This window comes from Hyperolius riggenbachi, chromosome 11 (genome assembly GCF_040937935.1).
Source record: "Hyperolius riggenbachi isolate aHypRig1 chromosome 11, aHypRig1.pri, whole genome shotgun sequence".
NCBI lineage: Eukaryota > Metazoa > Chordata > Amphibia > Anura > Hyperoliidae > Hyperolius > Hyperolius riggenbachi.
Genome location: NC_090656.1, coordinates 39,515,709 through 39,532,814, shown reverse-complemented (window position 1 = coordinate 39,532,814; position 17,106 = coordinate 39,515,709). Strand labels below are relative to the sequence as shown.

At 44.8% G+C, this 17,106-nt stretch overlaps 1 protein-coding gene across 1 annotated transcript in view; it reads right to left on the bottom strand.

The window, feature by feature from the left end:
* The window catches only part of PEPD (peptidase D), a 419,775-nt gene that overhangs the window by 263,336 nt on the left and 139,333 nt on the right, over positions 1 to 17,106 (bottom strand). Inside the window, exon 8 of the mRNA XM_068260589.1 lies at positions 2,811 to 2,886. Within this exon, the coding sequence (XP_068116690.1) occupies positions 2,811 to 2,886 (76 nt within the window). The remainder of the gene's footprint in view (positions 1 to 2,810; positions 2,887 to 17,106) is intronic.

The window sequence follows — 17,106 nt, the reverse complement described above, 5'->3', positions numbered from 1 at the left end:
CTCAGTAATCTCACCAGCTGTGGAGCAGGTCAGGTAGGAAGCTGGGAGTCTTCCCAAAAGTGGTGTGCATGAGTTAAGAGTTTTTCTGTCCAGTGCATCCCTTTAGATGTGCTGTAGCTACCAGAGGGAGCTGTTCTGTATACCAGTACACAGATATGCACATCTAAAGGGATACAGAAAAGCCTTTTTAAGAAGTCTCCTTCTCCGGCATTCTGAAGTCCTGCCCTCCAGAGTATTGGACCAAATGGGGAGAGAAGCAGGGCTGCCCTGCTCTCTATATTGGCTGTCTGCTACATCTGTCAATGTTACCGTATGGAGAGTGTGAGTTACCGGCTGGTCAAAGCTTGAGGTAAATACCAAATACTCTTACTGGATTTACTGAACGCTTTAACTACTTACTGCACCAGGTGCAGTATAATCACGCCCTGGGAAACTTCATTTGAGGTCCCAGTGCCACGAAAGTTAGTCAATTGGAGCAGGCGGCCACCGCCCACTACTGCGTGCGCAGCGGCGCACGCTGCCGTTACTGCCGGTCAGAGGGGACATCAATGAATGGGTATTGCCGTACTCAGGAGAAGTAGTATAATGTGTTTTGGGGTGTATTTTTACACATACCCATGCTGGGTGGGAGAAATATCTCTGTAAATGACAATTTTTAGATTTTTTTGTTTTACAAACAATTGTCCACTTACAGAGATATTTCTCCCACCCAGCATGGGTATGTGTAAAAATACACCCCAAAACACATTATACTACTTCTCCTGAGTACGGCGATACCACATAGGTGTAGCACTTTTTTGCAGCCTAACTGCGCTAAGGGGCCCAAAGTCCAATGAGTACCTTTAGGATTTCACAGGTCATTTTGCGACATTTGGTTTCAAGACTACTCCTCACGGTTTAGGGCCCCTAAAATGCCAGGGCAGTATAGGAACCCCACAAGTGACCCCATTTTAGAAAGAAGACACCCCAAGGTATTCTGTTAGGAGTATGGTGAGTTCATAGAAGATTTCTTTTTTTTTTGTCACAAGTTAGCGGAAATTGATTTTAATTGTTTTTTTTCACAAAGTGTCATTTTCCGCTAACTTGTTAGCATGTATTTATTTAAACACGTTGATCTTATATGTTTTCTAAAAAAAATATATAAAAATGTTTTTTATGGTCTTTTGTATATGTCATATACGTATGATTACGGTCTATGTTTCGTGTTTTAATTTCTGGCTGATCATGTAGATATTATATTATGGTATGCCGAGTGCCTACATATGTATTTTTGTTCTTTTAAAGCACCTTACTTTGACCTGAGGAAGCGGTTTGTACCGTGAAACGTGTTGTCTGAAGTGCTTTTACCATTAAGTCCACTTGATTTCTTGTCTGAATATTGTCTCCTTCCACAAGGTAGGTGAATTATTTCTATATAAGGTTTAATGACCAGTACCTTTTTGAATATACAACAAGGGCGCCTCCTACTCTTCTGGTATCCATAATATAACAACCCAAGCATTGGGATTGTTTTCTCACGATTCAGTGGGAATGTTTTCTTTGAAGGAGCTGTGACCACCTAAAAAAGACAGAGTGAGGACTCCCCACCTGCCTATTGGGAGTGGTTGCCTCTGGAGCAACCCACACTTGTGAGTATTACTACTCCTTTTTTTATCCATTTATCCAAAGATAATACACCATTGTGGCTCCCGGTGTCTCTGTTTCTTTTTCGTTTAGTGTATCCACTACAGCCTCCTGTTTATTTACATTCTTCACTTGATACAATTAAATGCAAGATAACATTATCTGCACTTGTCCAGCTTTTCCAGCAGGGAACTTCTAAGTCCTGTGTGTAACCCTTTGAATGCTGTTCTAGTAAAACAAAAATGCTGGTTGTATATAATATGCTGTAAATAATCTATTAGAGCAAAGAAGAAATGCTGGGTTATATTCCGCTTTAACATCTGCGCCATAGAGTGTGTCAGACTAATGCTGGGTACACACTAAGATTTTCTAGCTGATTTACTGTCAGATCGATTATTTCCAGAAAGCACATACGATTTGCTTTCTGATCGATTTCCGAGCATTTTCCGATCGATTTCCTATTAACGTGACCGGAAATCGATCGGAAAGCATATCGGACATGTTGGAAATAATCGATCTGACAGTAAATAGTGTGTACCCAGCATAAGAGGCGCATCAATGAACTGCAGTCTGAGAGTCCACAGACTGCCCATCCATCTATAGTTTTCTCTCCCTCACATCCTGGCCACACACAGCCCCATCCTTCTTGTGTATCCGAGATGTCATCTCATAACTTGGAGCTCCAAATAAAGTGCATATGGATTTAGGAAACAAGAAATTAAGAACATAAAAAGAAATAGGAAAGGGGGAGAGAGACATGAAAGATAGGAAGATACAGGGGCGGTGGGATGGAGAGAGACAGAGTGAAACTGGGAAAGGGAGGAAGAGGCATACGAGATAAGATCGATACAGTATGTACAAATATTTCCGCCCTTCCTTAACTCTGTCTATACAGCACTATACATCTCGCACAGTAGACTGCCCTACATAAGCATTGGCAAGTGAGGAGTTAATGGAACTAATGACCTCACAGTTGCTATTCATGGAAGTGTGTTACACTGGGACATTTCTATTACCACACACAGAAGACAAGACGCGAGGAGCACAATAATCGATAGTCACATTTCCCCGCAGTCAATACAATTATCTGTGATGTGACAGCATACAGCAGGAGGACATGGCGGTACACGAACCATTGTTCATTCCAACAAGAGCAGGACAAAGCGGAGGGGTGAGGAGCCGCTCACCTCTTTATGGGCCTCGCTGGAGATCCGGTTTGTGTAGCGCAGAACCTCCAGCTCCAGGTCCGTCTTGAACACGCGGCTGCAACAAGAAACAACAACATTACATTTATTTATTTTCTTTTTTTCTTAAAAAGTATAAATAGTCCTGAAGTTAGTTTTCTACAATCTGTCTGAATTATACTGAGGATGTAAACTCTTTCCTCGACTTTAAAGGATACCCGAAATGACATGTGACATGATGAGAAAGACATGTGTATGTACAGTGCCAAGCACACAAATAACTATGCTGTGCTCCTTTTTTTCTTTCTCTGTCTGAAAGAGTTAAATATCAGGTATGTAAGTGGCTGACTCGGTCCTGACAGGAAGTGACTACAGTGTGAACCTTACTGATAAGAAATTACCCTTTTTACCTCTTTCTTGCTCTCAGAAGCCATTTTCTGCTAGGAAAGTGTTTTATAGTTGGAATTTCTTATCAGTGAGAGTCACACTGTAGTCACTTCATGTTTGAGTCAGGACTGAGTCATACATGATATTTAACATTTTCAGGCAGAAAAAAAAAAAAAAAGAACACAGCATAGTTATTTCTGTGCTAGGCACTGTACATACCCATGTCTATCTCATCAGGTCACTTCGGGTATCCTTTAACTTGAGGCAGGGAGCATGCTTGTCCCCTCGTTTTCTCAGGCATTCTCAATGCCCGATTTTCTGCGTTTATTTGCGGTTTTCCAGATTTTAGCAAAATGCACTGTAATTGGGATCGCACACATTGCACGGAGAACAATGAGGGGAAAGAGGTGCCCTGATAGATAAAAGCTTCCAAAAACAGTTTGAAAACGAAAAGGGAAACAAGGTAGCTTACCTCAATGACAAAATCTTTGCAAAAATCTTTTACAAAAGATTCTTATTTAGCACAGGCAACGCATTTTGCGGGTCTGAGCCCGCTTCCTCGGGCCAATAACAGTGCCAAATGATAAAAATCAATCCAGCACAGGGAGAAGGTTGTCCAACAGGAAAAAAAAATGTGGTAACAGAACGCGAAACATCCCTGATTCTCGAGGAGGCCTTGGTGTCCAATGTCCGGTGCAAACAAGTGTGCTCCCTGCCTGAGTATGTCCCAATATGAACAAGCCTCACAAAAGCTGCTCTTTCCTCATGGTGCCCATACACGATGCAACGTCCATCGAGTTCAACCAGTATAAAGCACAACACCAGCCTGCTCCCTCACATATCCCTGTTGATCCAGAGGAAGGCGAAAAAACCCTTACAAGGCATGGTCCAATTAGCCCCTAAAGGGAAAAATTCCTTCCCGACTCCAGATGGCAATCAGATAAAATCCCTGGATCAACATCATTAGGCATTACCTAGTAATTGTAGCCATGGATGTCTTTCAACGCAAGGAAAGCATCTAAGCCCCCTTTAAATGCAGGTATAGAGTTTGCCATAACGACTTCCTGTGGCAATGCATTCCACATCTTAATCACTCTTACTGTAAAGAACCCTTTCCTAAATAAATGGTTAAAACGTTTTTCCTCCATGCGCAGATCATGTCCTCTAGTCCTTTGAGAAGGCCTAGGGACAAAAAGCTCTTCCGCCAAGGTATTATATTGCCCTCTGATGTATTTATACATGTTAATTAGATCCCCTCTAAGGCGTCTTTTCTCTAGACTAAATAAACCCAGTTTATCTAACCTTTCTCGATAAGTGAGACCTTCCATCCCACGCATCAATTTTGTTGCTCGTCTCTGCACCTGCTCTAAAACTGCAATATCTTTTTTGTGATGTGGTGCCCAGAACTGAATTCCATATTCCAGATGTGGCCTTACTAGAGTTAAACAGGGGCAATATTATGCTAGCATCTCGAGTTTTTATTTCACTTTTAATGCATCCCAAAATTTTGTTAGCTTTAGCTGCAGCTGCTTGGCATTGAGTACGATTATTAAACTTGTTGTCAATGAGTACTCCTAAGTCCTTCTCCAAGTTTGATGTCCCCAACTGTATCCCATTTATTTTGTATGGTGCTAGACCATTAGTACGTCCAAAATGCATGACCTTACATTTGTCAACATTGAATTTCATCTGCCATGTATGTGCCCATATAGCCATCCTATCCAGCTCCTGTTGCAATATGACACTATCTTCCTGAGAGTTGATGATTCTGCACAATTTTGTATCATCTGCAAAAATAGCAACATTGCTCACTACTGCATCTACTAGGTCATTAATAAATAAATTGAAGAGCACTGGACCCAGAACAGACCCCTGTGGGACCCCACTGCCAACAGTCTCCCATTTTGAGTACGATCCATTGACCACAACTCTTTGTTTTCTGTCCATTAGCCAGTTCCCTATCCATGAACACAGACTCTTCCCCAGTCCTTGCATCCTCAACTTTTGCACCAGACTTTTGTGGGGAACAGTGTCGAAGGCCTTTGCAAAGTCCAAGTATATCACATCTACAGCATTCCCAATATCCATATTAGGTGGGACCTCTTTAGTTCTGTCAGGTGATCTGTACGGAATATTCATTACTGCACAGAGGGAGATACTGCTTGCTTGGCAGTTGGAAAAAGCCATTATCTCCCACAATGCAACGAGGTTCACAGACAGCCACACTATGGAAGGCGTTTCACAACAATAGCAGCCGTACAGACCACAGGGGTAATCTATTTGAGAAGATTTTAAGATTTCTTGTGGGAAAGGGGGTATCAGCTACTGATTGGGATAAAGTTCAATCCTTGGTCACAGTTGCTCTTTAAAGTGAACCTTAGCCGGGGGGGGGGGGGGGGGGGGGGGGGGAAGAGGTTCAGTGTTACTTACCTGGGGCTTCTTCCAGCCCCTCCTAGTCTTGCAGGTCCCTCCTTTTCCTCCCGGGCAAGTCTGAAAGCTCGCTGATTGGACCAGTCTTGGGCTTCTGTGCATGCGCAGTGCCGTCAGCGCGCCTCCTTTATCTTGTTCCCCTTTCCGTGAGCATTCTGCGCAGAGGAAGGGTAGAAGAAGTCCACTGCTGTATTTTTAAAAACGCATGCATTTTTCCAAACGTTTTGAAATGCGCTATAAGCCTTTTATTGAGTTTTCGTGCATTTTAACGTGTTAACACAACATTAAAACACCTAACGCGTTTCAAAAACGTGTGAAAAACGAATGCGTTTTTTATGCATCTTTAAAAACGCAGCAGTGGGCTCAGGCCCTAATGGAAGGAGTAAAGCTGGCTACACACTACAATTTTCCCAGTCAGTTCCAGGCAGACTTGATCAATCTGATCGACTGACTTACGTGTCACAGTGATCGTAATCTTGATCAATTTGTACCAAAAACTGCTCGAAATTATCAATTGGATGGAAACTCTGTATCGATTAGGGTCAGGAATTAATGGTACAGATTGACGAGCCATAAGGTGGCAACACAACATACAATGTTTTAAATATCTGTTAAATTTAAGAATTGCAATCAATTTTTCTAACCGATTGTAACATTTCAAAAATATGACCAATGTACCACACACCTATGTTCAATTTTTCTCCAATTATGATAAAACTGATTGGAAACTCTGAGAAAATTGCTAGGGTGTGTATATTAATAAATTGACAATCTAACACACACCATACAATCTTAAGTAGAATTGAAGAAATATCTGGCATTCCGCTTTGATTTAAATCGAAAAAAAACTGAAATCCGATCAGATTTTTCAGTTGAATGAAAAAAAAAAAGCTTTCGATTGTTCGAAACATACAATCGTTTTTATTGAATTGCTGTAAAATCTGATCATTTTATTGTATCATGTGTGGCCACCTATAGCCTTGTACTGCACTAAGTAGTAACCTACAAATCTGGGGTATCGGTTAATTCAGAAGTCAGCAAATAATTGTTGTGATAAATTTCAACAATACTCATAACTGAATGGAAAAGAAAAAAAAAACATTTTAATCTTTGTCCTACATTCTATTAAAATGTCCTAAAAAAAAAAAAAAAATCCTTACAACCAAGAAAGTTGGCGCAGGCACGTGCGGATACGTTAGCGGATCTAGTTTACAGAATGGAGTCATTTTGGTATCAATCTTAGGGCCTTTTCATGCAGACAATCACAATGCAATGCAATGCAATCAGGATTAACACACACACACACACACACACACACACACAAATTGGTTTCACTACACAATGGCCCTTACAGTTCTTATTTTACTTAAAGTGGATCCGAGAGAAACTTTTACTCATTGCATAATTGTGTTCCTTTCATATAGAATATAGGGCATTCCTCAAGCCAAGTACTTTTATTGTTTTCTTTTAATACTGTACTCCAATTCCCTATAAACAAGCCTCACCCACAGCTTTTTATAGAGTGCCTTAGCACTGTAGCAAGGGCTTATGGGAGCTCAATCTGGGCAGGAGGAGGAGGAGGAGGAGGAGGTTACTAGCCAGAGATTTCAGAGGCAGAGGGGAGGAGGGAAGAAGAGAGGGGACTGAATTTGTCACATTACACACAGGCAAGCTGATAGCATCTCCAGCCCTCAGCCTGTGACAAACAGAACATGGCTGCCCTCGTATCACAGGAATAAATCATCATAAATTATTGAAGCTGTTTGCAGCTAGATTTGCTGTGTAAACTAAAATCTAAACTTTAGATAAGATATAAAGACAAGTTACTTGTTATAGTTAATTTTTCATCTCGGATCCACTTTAAAGGGAAAAAAGTGCAAGACCATCCCGTAGCATAGCGTTTTGCTATGTGATATTCCTGAATTCCTATACTTCCCACACAAGCAAAAACATTCCAACAATGCAACAGGACCAATGCTTGCAACTTCCCAAAACTGCTTCGCCATTGTGTGACACTAATGGAAGCGTACCCATGTGATATACACCATGCAATATACATAATAGACCTGGTGATCAGAGATGGATGACATCGTGAAGCTAATGGTGTGCAGTGAGAAATGGCCCTTGCTTTTATAATAGTATGCAAAGCAAATGTTATGTACAGCACAAAAAAATGTTTTTTCTTTTGAGTCCTCTAGAAAGTGAAATAGAGAGTCTCTTCTGAGTCCCTGTAAACGACCCCACAAACAAGCCACAATTGCGGGTATCACTTTATTCAGAAAAAGTAACCAAGTACTGTATTTTTTGGACTATAAGACTCACTTTTTCTCACTTTTACAAAAAATGTGTCTAGCATTTGTACAGGTGTCCCCCTAAAATCTCTGTATTCCTCTCCTCCAAATATGCCCGGTTGGAGATTTCTCAGCCTCAAGCCATTGTAGTTACCACTGCTGCTCACGCTGATAGGGCAGCACAGGCTCCTCGCAAACCTTGCCATAGGGCAGCACAGGCTCCCAGTCCTAGCCATAGGGCAACACAGGCTCCTCCCAGCCCTCGCCATAGGGCAGCACAGGCTCCTCCCAGCCGTCGCCATAGGGCAGCACAGGCTCCTCGCAAACCTTGCCATAGGGCAGCACAGGCTCCCAGTCCTAGCCATAGGGCAACACAGGCTCCTTCCAGCCCCAGCCATGGGGCAGCACAGGCTCCTCCCAGCCCTCGCCATAGGGCAGCACAGGCTCCTCCCAGCCGTCGCCATAGGGCAGCACAGGCTCCTCCCAACCCTTGCCATAGGGCAGCACAGGCTCCCAGTCCTAGCCATTGGGCAGCACAGGATCCTTGCAACCCTTGCCATAGGGCAACACAGGCTCCTTCCAGCCCCAGCCATGGGGCAGCACAGGCTCCTCCCAGCCCTCGCCATAGGGCAGCACAGGCTCCTCCCAGCCGTCGCTATAGGGCAGCACAGGCTCCCAGTCCTAGCCATTGGGCAGCACAGGCTCCCAGTCCTAGCCATTGGGCAGCACAGGATCCTTGCAACCCTTGCCATAGGGCAACACAGGCTCCTTCCAGCCCCCGCCATGGGGCAGCACAGGCTCCTCCCAGCCCTCGCCATAGGGCAGCACAGGCTCCTCCCAGCCGTCGCCATAGGGCAGCACAGGCTCCTCGCAAACCTTTCCATAGGGCAGCACAGGCTCCCAGTCCTAGCCATTGGGCAGCACAGGATCCTTGCAACCCTTGCCATAGGGCAACACAGGCTCCTCCCAGCCCTCGCCATGGGGCAGCACAGGCTCCTCCCAGCCCTCGCCATAGGGCAGCACAGGCTCCTCCCAGCCCTCGCCATAGGGCAGCACAGGCTCCTTCCAGCCCTCGCCATAGGTCAGCACAGGCTCCTCCCAGCCCTCGCCATAGGGCAGCACAGGCTCCTCCCAGCCCTCGCCATAGGGCAGCACAGGCTCCTCCCAGCCCTCGCCATAGGGCAGCACAGGCTCCTCCCAGCCCTCGCCATAGGGCAGCATAGGCTCCACCTAGCCCCCGCAATAGGGCAGCACAGGCTCCTCCCAGCCCTCGCCATAGGGCAGCACAGGCTCCTCCCAGCCCTCGCCATAGGGCAGCACAGGCCCCGCCCAGCCCTCAGCATAGGGCAGCACAGGCCATCACTTAATCCCAAGAAATCATCCTGGGTGGTTATTATCCATCATTTGCAGGTAGGTTCAGATGTTTGGAAAGTTCTGATAAACATGCCCATTCCCTAGCGACGTCAGATTAGTGGATTCAGCTCGACAGCCCTTTAATGCAGGAGCAACGCACGTTACAGGTAATTCTTCAATATCCTCGTCTGCATCAACACTTCAAACAGATTCAACAAACAACATTTGGAAAGCAGAGGAATACCGATCTGCAGCACGCCGTTCATTATTAATAAGGCATTTCTGCAAATGCTTTTATCTTTTGGAATTTACAAACTGTAAGAAGACACAGCTCCTTGTAGAATTACTGGTGTAGCAAACTGAGGGCACATTTATTTGAAGTGTACCTGAAGTGACATAAAATATAAAATGAGAATGCCTGATGTACAGGGGTGTCTGTATTACATGAAGGTTTATCCCTCTCCCCCTCTTTTGTACTATAGTGGTGAAAAGTCCATCAGTCCTCCAAGCAAAGTTCCACCCAGAAGCAGCCTGATAGTCCCGCCCACAATTGTCTGGCAGGGCTGGTGTAGAGGCTGAAGTATCCCTTCAGGGTTTGTTCACACGATGTGTTTGCGGATTTTTATTTAAGCGCTGGCAATTTTAGAAATCGTGATAAGGGCCCTTTTCCACTTGCAGCGATTGCGATGCTGAATTGCAAAATCGATAGTGATTTTTAAATCGCTAGGGTTTGCTAAATAACATAGAAATTGCGGTAGGTAATTTCCACTGCCGCAATTCGATTTTATGTAAAGCATGATCGCTGCTCGGAGAGATTTTTACTGCGATTTTGCTATGCAGTGCATAGCAAAATCGCAATTGCTGGAAAAAATTTGCAACTTGCTGAAACACAATCGCTGGCGTTTAGCGCAAGCGCTAGCGATTGCAAGTGGAAAAGGGCCCTAAAAGCGCTTGTGCAATGATTTCCTATGAGAGTAGTCACGTGAGCATTTTGATTGCTTTCAGATTTCAAAAGCGCTGCCTGTACCATTTTCTGAGCGCTTTGGCTCAATGGAAGGTATAGAGAAATCGCAAAGCACTTTAAAGTGAATGTTTACCATTTTAAAAATAAAAAAGTCAGATACTCACCTAAGGAGAGGGAAGGCTCAGTCCTAATGAGCCTTCCCCCTCCTCTCCCGATGCCCGGTCCCGCGCAGGATCCCCCGTGGCAGTATTCGACCAGTTCGGTCAAATACTGCCACTTCCGCATGCCGAAGGGAGCTTTCGGAAGCCTTCGGGAGCACTCGGGCTCCCGAAGACGGGCCGCTCCATACTACGCGAGCGCCCTCTATGACGCACTCGCGCGTGCGTAGTATGGAGTGGCCCGTCTTCGGAAGCCCGAGTGCTCCCGAAGACCTCCGAAGTCCCTGTGGCGGCGGACGCGAACGGGGGAGCCAGCGCAGCACCGAGGGCACCGGGAGAGGAGAGGGAAGGCTCATTAGGACCGAGCCTTCCCTCTCCTTAGGTGAGTATCCGACTTTTTTATTTTTAAAATGGTAAACACTGGCTTTAAAAAGAAGCTTTGTTTAGCGATTTCCCGAGCGCTTTTATGAATAAATACATTGTATTTATTCATTTCCGGCTACAAGAGTTCACTTCCTGACTGACGCCAGGAAGAGTCAAAATGAATCGCTGAGCAAAAGCGCTTACAAAAGCGTGTTTCTAAGCGCAGAGCACAGGGAGAAGCGCTTTGAAAAGCGCTCTATAAATCGCTCAGCACTTGCGATAGCGCTGGCAATTTATAATGTGAACAAGGCTTCAGTGTTTGGAGCAGCTGTCAGGTGACCCTCAAGATCATCACTTCTGCAAATGGTGGTCTTGTTTTGCTTAAAGCAAACCCATCCCATTGAAGAGTACTGCTTACAGCAGACGCCTCCCACTGAAGCATATTGCTTAAAGCAGGCCCCTCCCACTGAAGTGTATTGCCTGCAGCAGACTCATCCCACTGAAGCACACTGCTTACAGCAGACTTCTCCCACTGAAGCATATTGCTTACAGCAGGCCCCTACCACTAAAGTGTATTTGTCTGCAGCAGACTCATCCCACTGATGCGTACTGCTTGCATCAGACTCCTCCTATTGAAATATTGCTTACAGCAGGCTCTTCCCACTGAACTGTATTGTTTGCAGCAGACTCCTCCCACTGAAGCGCATTGCTTACACCAGACTCCTCCCACTGATGCGTACTGCTCGCAGAGCATGTCATTTTACATATTTACACGTCTGTGTAGGGTGTGTTTAGTCAGCTGAACCCATCTCATTTCTCTGCTCCCACAACTGTCATGCAAGTCTCCATTAACAAACAGATTTACAAGTATGCTGCAAATGGTCAGCTTCCCGGATTGCAAAGTATGACCATCTTTAGAGTACTCTGTGTTATGTTAGGTGCTCTGAGCTATCTGCTTACCTCAAAACAACACTCACTGTTGCCCTGAGGAAGCAGGATCTAGACCACGAAACGTGTCGACTGTACTGTTCCTAATGAATATGATTTGCTTGAGCCAATTTGCGGTTGGTGACTTTCCTGAGGTAAGCCCCCTTTTTAACAGTTTTTAGACATTTTATTATACCTGGGGCTCCTCCTCCCACCCCCTTTATGTACTTACCCTTACGGGGAGTGGTTTCAATGGTAACTAGTGCATAGTATCAATTGAATCACTTTTATATGTTCTGCAGAGCAACATCCTGGATCCTAGAATCACCTGTGTTAAGCGTTGAGACGGACTTGTTTTCTCCATAAGCGCAGCACTGTGAATGCCGTTTTTGCAACCCCGATTTGTATTTTTTCTTTTGTACTGTGACTGTCCCATCTATCTGACGTACTACACTATATAGGGCTCCTAGTGTGCATACAATTGTTTTTCGCATGGCATTTTTTTTTTGCGTAAATTACTATTCCCCAAGTCATAGCAGCTCAGAGAGAGAAGTCATTTGGGGGCCAGACTATAGCATTTTGTTTTCCATTGCTGCTATAGCCGCGCCAAACTTAGGCACTACACGGCATGCGCCGCTACGCCCTGCCTCGCCTGGTGAGCCTCTGGTTTTTGTAATCTCTCTGGAAGGCACATGTGACCTCCAGAACCTATACGTATGTTTAACCCTTGCTCAGATACCAGTATTGTGTTAGGGCTCAGACACACTAGAAGCGCTTTTCTGAGCGCTTTTTGGCAATCACTTCTGCAAACTTCTAAAATCATGCGATTTTACTGCAATCGTGATTTTAATGCAAGTCAATAGAAGCATTTTTTAAAAACGCTCTTAGAACGTTCTGATGGCCAAAAAGCGCTCAGAAAAGTGCTTATAGCATGTCTGAGCCCCCAGGCCTCGTTATCATGGCGCGCTTCTGTGCACATTTGGAAGAGCGTATGATGTGCGACAAGCAAGAACGGCAGAAGGCCATAGACATCTCTTCTGACGTTCACACCATAGGCGCTGTGCAGCAGTGCGAAGCGCTATGATGCGCCATCTTACTGCTGCATGTGTTCTGTCCACAAGTACAGTGCTGACCCATTCACTGTAGTGAATGGGATCAGCAGTGCAGTGCATAAAGGCGCAGATGGCGTGTGACCGTACATGTTGTGTTCTGATCGCACGGCCAACTACGCGTAATTATGTGGGAGAGGCCTTAGAGTTACAGATGGCTGAAGATGCCAGGAATAGGTGAGGCCCATATTAGGAAGAAGTCGAAGATTAATCAGTCAGGCAAGGTGTGGGTGTTTAGGCTCAGGGAGGTCTTTCAGAGGAGGCAGCCGGGGTATATCCAGGTTTATTTGCAGTGCAGACACCCCAACACCATAATCACACAACACCAAGATATCAGAGCCAAAATCCAACGTTCTAACAGAAAAGTTGAAAGAGACTCGGTTTCCTGTAACCTTTAATGTGTGGTATTTTTAGCAGAAGCCCTCCCAGTCCGCTATGGAGCTGGTCCTCAATCATCTCCTGCTTATTTCCCACAGCCCCCTCTGTTATCGTCTGATCTCTTCCTTCTCCAACAACCCACTTGTCTCCCGCCTCAGCCTTGTAGAAAGTGCTAGGATGAGATTCCGAGCTCTTCTTATGCACTTCAAACTCAATTACCGTCCACATTTACCGCAATCCAGCATTCCATCTTCTGTCTGACTGCAGCCGGCTACCCCGCTGATCACCATTGTTTTGTGTTTGAGAGATGCGGACTGGCATCCCGCTCTTCACAGCACTGCTTCTTGTCGATAGCAATAGGACTTGTATCAATAACGGCGCCCTTTCATAATGCCGGATAGAACGCTTTGTCTCTCCCTTCCATCTCTGGCAAAGATTACTTCTCCTTTACAATTATAAAGCAAAGGCTTACGAGAGTCTAAGAGCATCATTGTACAAAACTCTCCCGTCTCCACCACCGAAAGTGGATTTTGTTTTGAGGTTGTGATAAACTTGTTTTGTTGTCACAGTGCTTCACTTGCATGCAACTTTTTTTTACTGTACTAAGTTTTTCTTTCACGTACATGATTTTATTAATATTAATTGTATTTATATAGCACCAACATCATCCACAGCACTTTGCAGAGTACATTTAGTCATGTCACTGACTGTCCGCAGAGGAGCTCAGAGTCTAATCCTACCATAGTCCTAGTCTAATGTCCTTCCATATTATTATTGGTTTATAGAGCACTGACATCTTCAGCACATTACAGGCAGAGTACATAGTCATGTCAGTGTCCTCAGAGGAGCTCACAATCTAATCCTACCATAGTCTAATGTCAAGCCATTTTATTATTATGGATTTATATAGCACTGACATCTTCTGCAGCACTTTACACAGAACAGTCATGTTGCTGACTGTCCTCAGAGGGGCTCACAATCTAGCCCTATCATAGTCACACATCCATCATAGTCTAGGGCAGGGGTGTCAAACTCAAATACAAAGTGGGCCGAAATTGTACACTGGGACCTAGTCATAGGCCAACCTCAATGTCTACTGGCCACCTTCCTCCCTTATACATTTTTTTGGTGTCTAGTGGTCCCCCCTCCATTATACAGTTCCTTTGTGTCTAGAGACCCCCAGCCTCCCCTATACAGTTCCCTAGTGTTTAGTGCTTTCCCCCTACCTCACCATATGGCCTCCTTGGTGATCTAAGGCTTCACCGCCAATATAGCTACCCTGGTGGTCTAGAGTGGGCCAAACAAAATGTAAAGTGGGGAAACCATAATGCAAAGTGAGGAAACCACTTGAAGGCCAAATTTAAAGGCTCTGAGGGCCAAACTTGGTCCACGGGCCGGAGTTTGACATTGACATTTTAGGGGGAAGCCAATTAACTTATCTGTAGGTTTTTAGGATGTTGGAGGAAAACTGAGTGTCTCTAGAGGAAACCCATGCAGACAAAAACTCCATGCAGATGGCGCCCTGGTTGGGATTGGAACCAGAGAACCAGGGCTGCAAGGAGAGAGTGCTATCCACTATGCCATCATGCTGTCCTGCATTAAAAGATACATCTGTACATACATAAATACGATGTAGCATCCTGCCATTCTTATGTGGCTTCCTCTTGTCCAGACCGTGTCCTCCACGTATCTCAGAAGCGCTGAATGTTTTATTTTCCTTACTATAGAACAATTGATATGGATGCTATCCTCTCCTGATGTACTGATGGGTCAACATAGACTGCAGGAAGGACGTCAGAACCCAGGATCCATTGCAACGGTCACATGATGTTGTGCCCTGCCTCCCACCGTGATGTCACCATTTTACTCCACCACCAATTTCCAATTGTAAAGATGACTGGCAATTGCCAAGTCCTTTGTCAAGATGGCTCACAAGGGTGTGGGTTTACTTACTACTGATGCCAATTTAACAAACCAATTTTATAATATGTAAATATTTCTCGTTAGAGCAGAGCCATCCCCCTATTGTTTTTTGGCTTGAGTGCTGCTCACATTGTTGCATCTACTTATTTATACCCAGGCCCGGTCCTCTGATGATGCCAAGTGAGGCGACTTCCTCAGGCAACAGAAGTCTGGGGCAGCACCAGGCAGAAACAGGAAGTGAAGAGAGTGCCTGGCTAACCTATACTGGAGGCAACTGTACCTGGCTAACCTATACTGGGGGCAAATGTACCTAGCTACCAGTACTGGGGGCACCTATACCCGGCTACCTACCTATACTGAGGGTGTTTATTGGAGGGGCTCACTGCAGCTATAACGTGCGGTGCACATTTTTGGGTGTCATTGTGATCATTCCAATTTGGGTGGTGGGGAGCACATCCTCACAAGTTTGCCTCAGGCAGCAAAAAGTCTAGAACCGGCCCTGCTTATACCATTCATGAACTATGTAAGTACTTACAATACTCACCATTGTCTATATTTCACTCCGCATGTTGCAAAGGAAAATATGACACTAATATAACAATATACACTCACTGAACACTTTATAAAAAAAAACCTAATGGGCAGGGCCTTCTTTTGTGCTGAGAATAGCCTCATTTCCTCATGGCACAGATTCTACAAAACGCTGGAGAATGCTCCTTTTGCTTCATGCTGATTTTACCTAGTAGTTTAGGTGGACTTTCAAACCACAAATATATCCTATCCCCAGGCAACACCAGATGGCTCCCTAGATTCACACTGATGATGCCACATTCTGACCCCCACATAAGTCAGCAGAATTCAAGGTTCATTGAACCAGCCACATGCTTCAAGCCTTCAGTAGTCCAGATGTATGGTGCTGCTGTGACCACTGCAGCCTCCACTCTTCAGACATGGTTTGGCATACTGTGCATTGGGAGGAGCTTTTGTACTCAACACACGTGTAAACTGTTTATCAAAGTTACTACGGACGTCCTATGAGATCAAACTAATCTATTCATTCTGCTTTAACCTCCCCTCATCAAAGCGTTTCCAGCCACGTCGCTGCTCTTCACGGGACGTTTTCCGTTCAGTTATTTTGCCAATTTTATGATTGTTGGTGGCAGAGGAACTGGTTTTAGTATTTCCGTTACTGCTGATCGCCTGGGATTCTGACTTACAACAGTCTAATTAGAGTTTTGGGTTGATTCCCAAACCCTCATTTGTGAAGGAACCCCATATTCTGAAGCACTGCAGAATAACCCACTGAACAACTTATAAAATGCACGCAACATTCGGACACTGGCCATGCTGAATAGATGACCCGAGGGGTTAGCAACAGCCGCAGCAACTAGTCTGTAATATACTTTCATCGAGTTGCTAGTAATAGCAGCCAATCATTTGTGCTAGCAACTAGTTACGGCAACTAGTTCCTAGCAACTGTATCGCCTGCATGACATGGCGATATGCAGATTTACCATCAAGTAATTGTATGGTGGGGTTAAGGTCCGCAATAAGGCAGCAATGCTGTTCTTGGCAATCAATCCAGAGGAGAGCTTTTAACCATCACACAAAATCCTGCTTACTCTTGCACACACCAAAACCCAGATGAACTGGGAGAAGAACAAAAACATGACTAACATCTAGAAATCAGAAGTGGAAGTTCTTAGAAATCACTCTGGAATGTGAAATGTAGAGGAAGGGTTATTTCCTGAGGCTAGAGGTCAGTGCAGTAACCGGAGTCCTCAACAAAGACAACAGAAAAAGTCTTCACATGCCACCAGCAGGACGGGAATCCACAACGTTAGAATTTCACCTCTAAACACATCCCGAGCAAATCAGATCCTGGCTACTGAAGACTTGGCATCTACAATCATAAAAATTCCCATCCAGGACTCAACCCACAAAAGGATGTGATATCACCCACTAATATTTATTCCATTCTTGCAGAAATATGTTCTGTATGACAAAACAGCACAA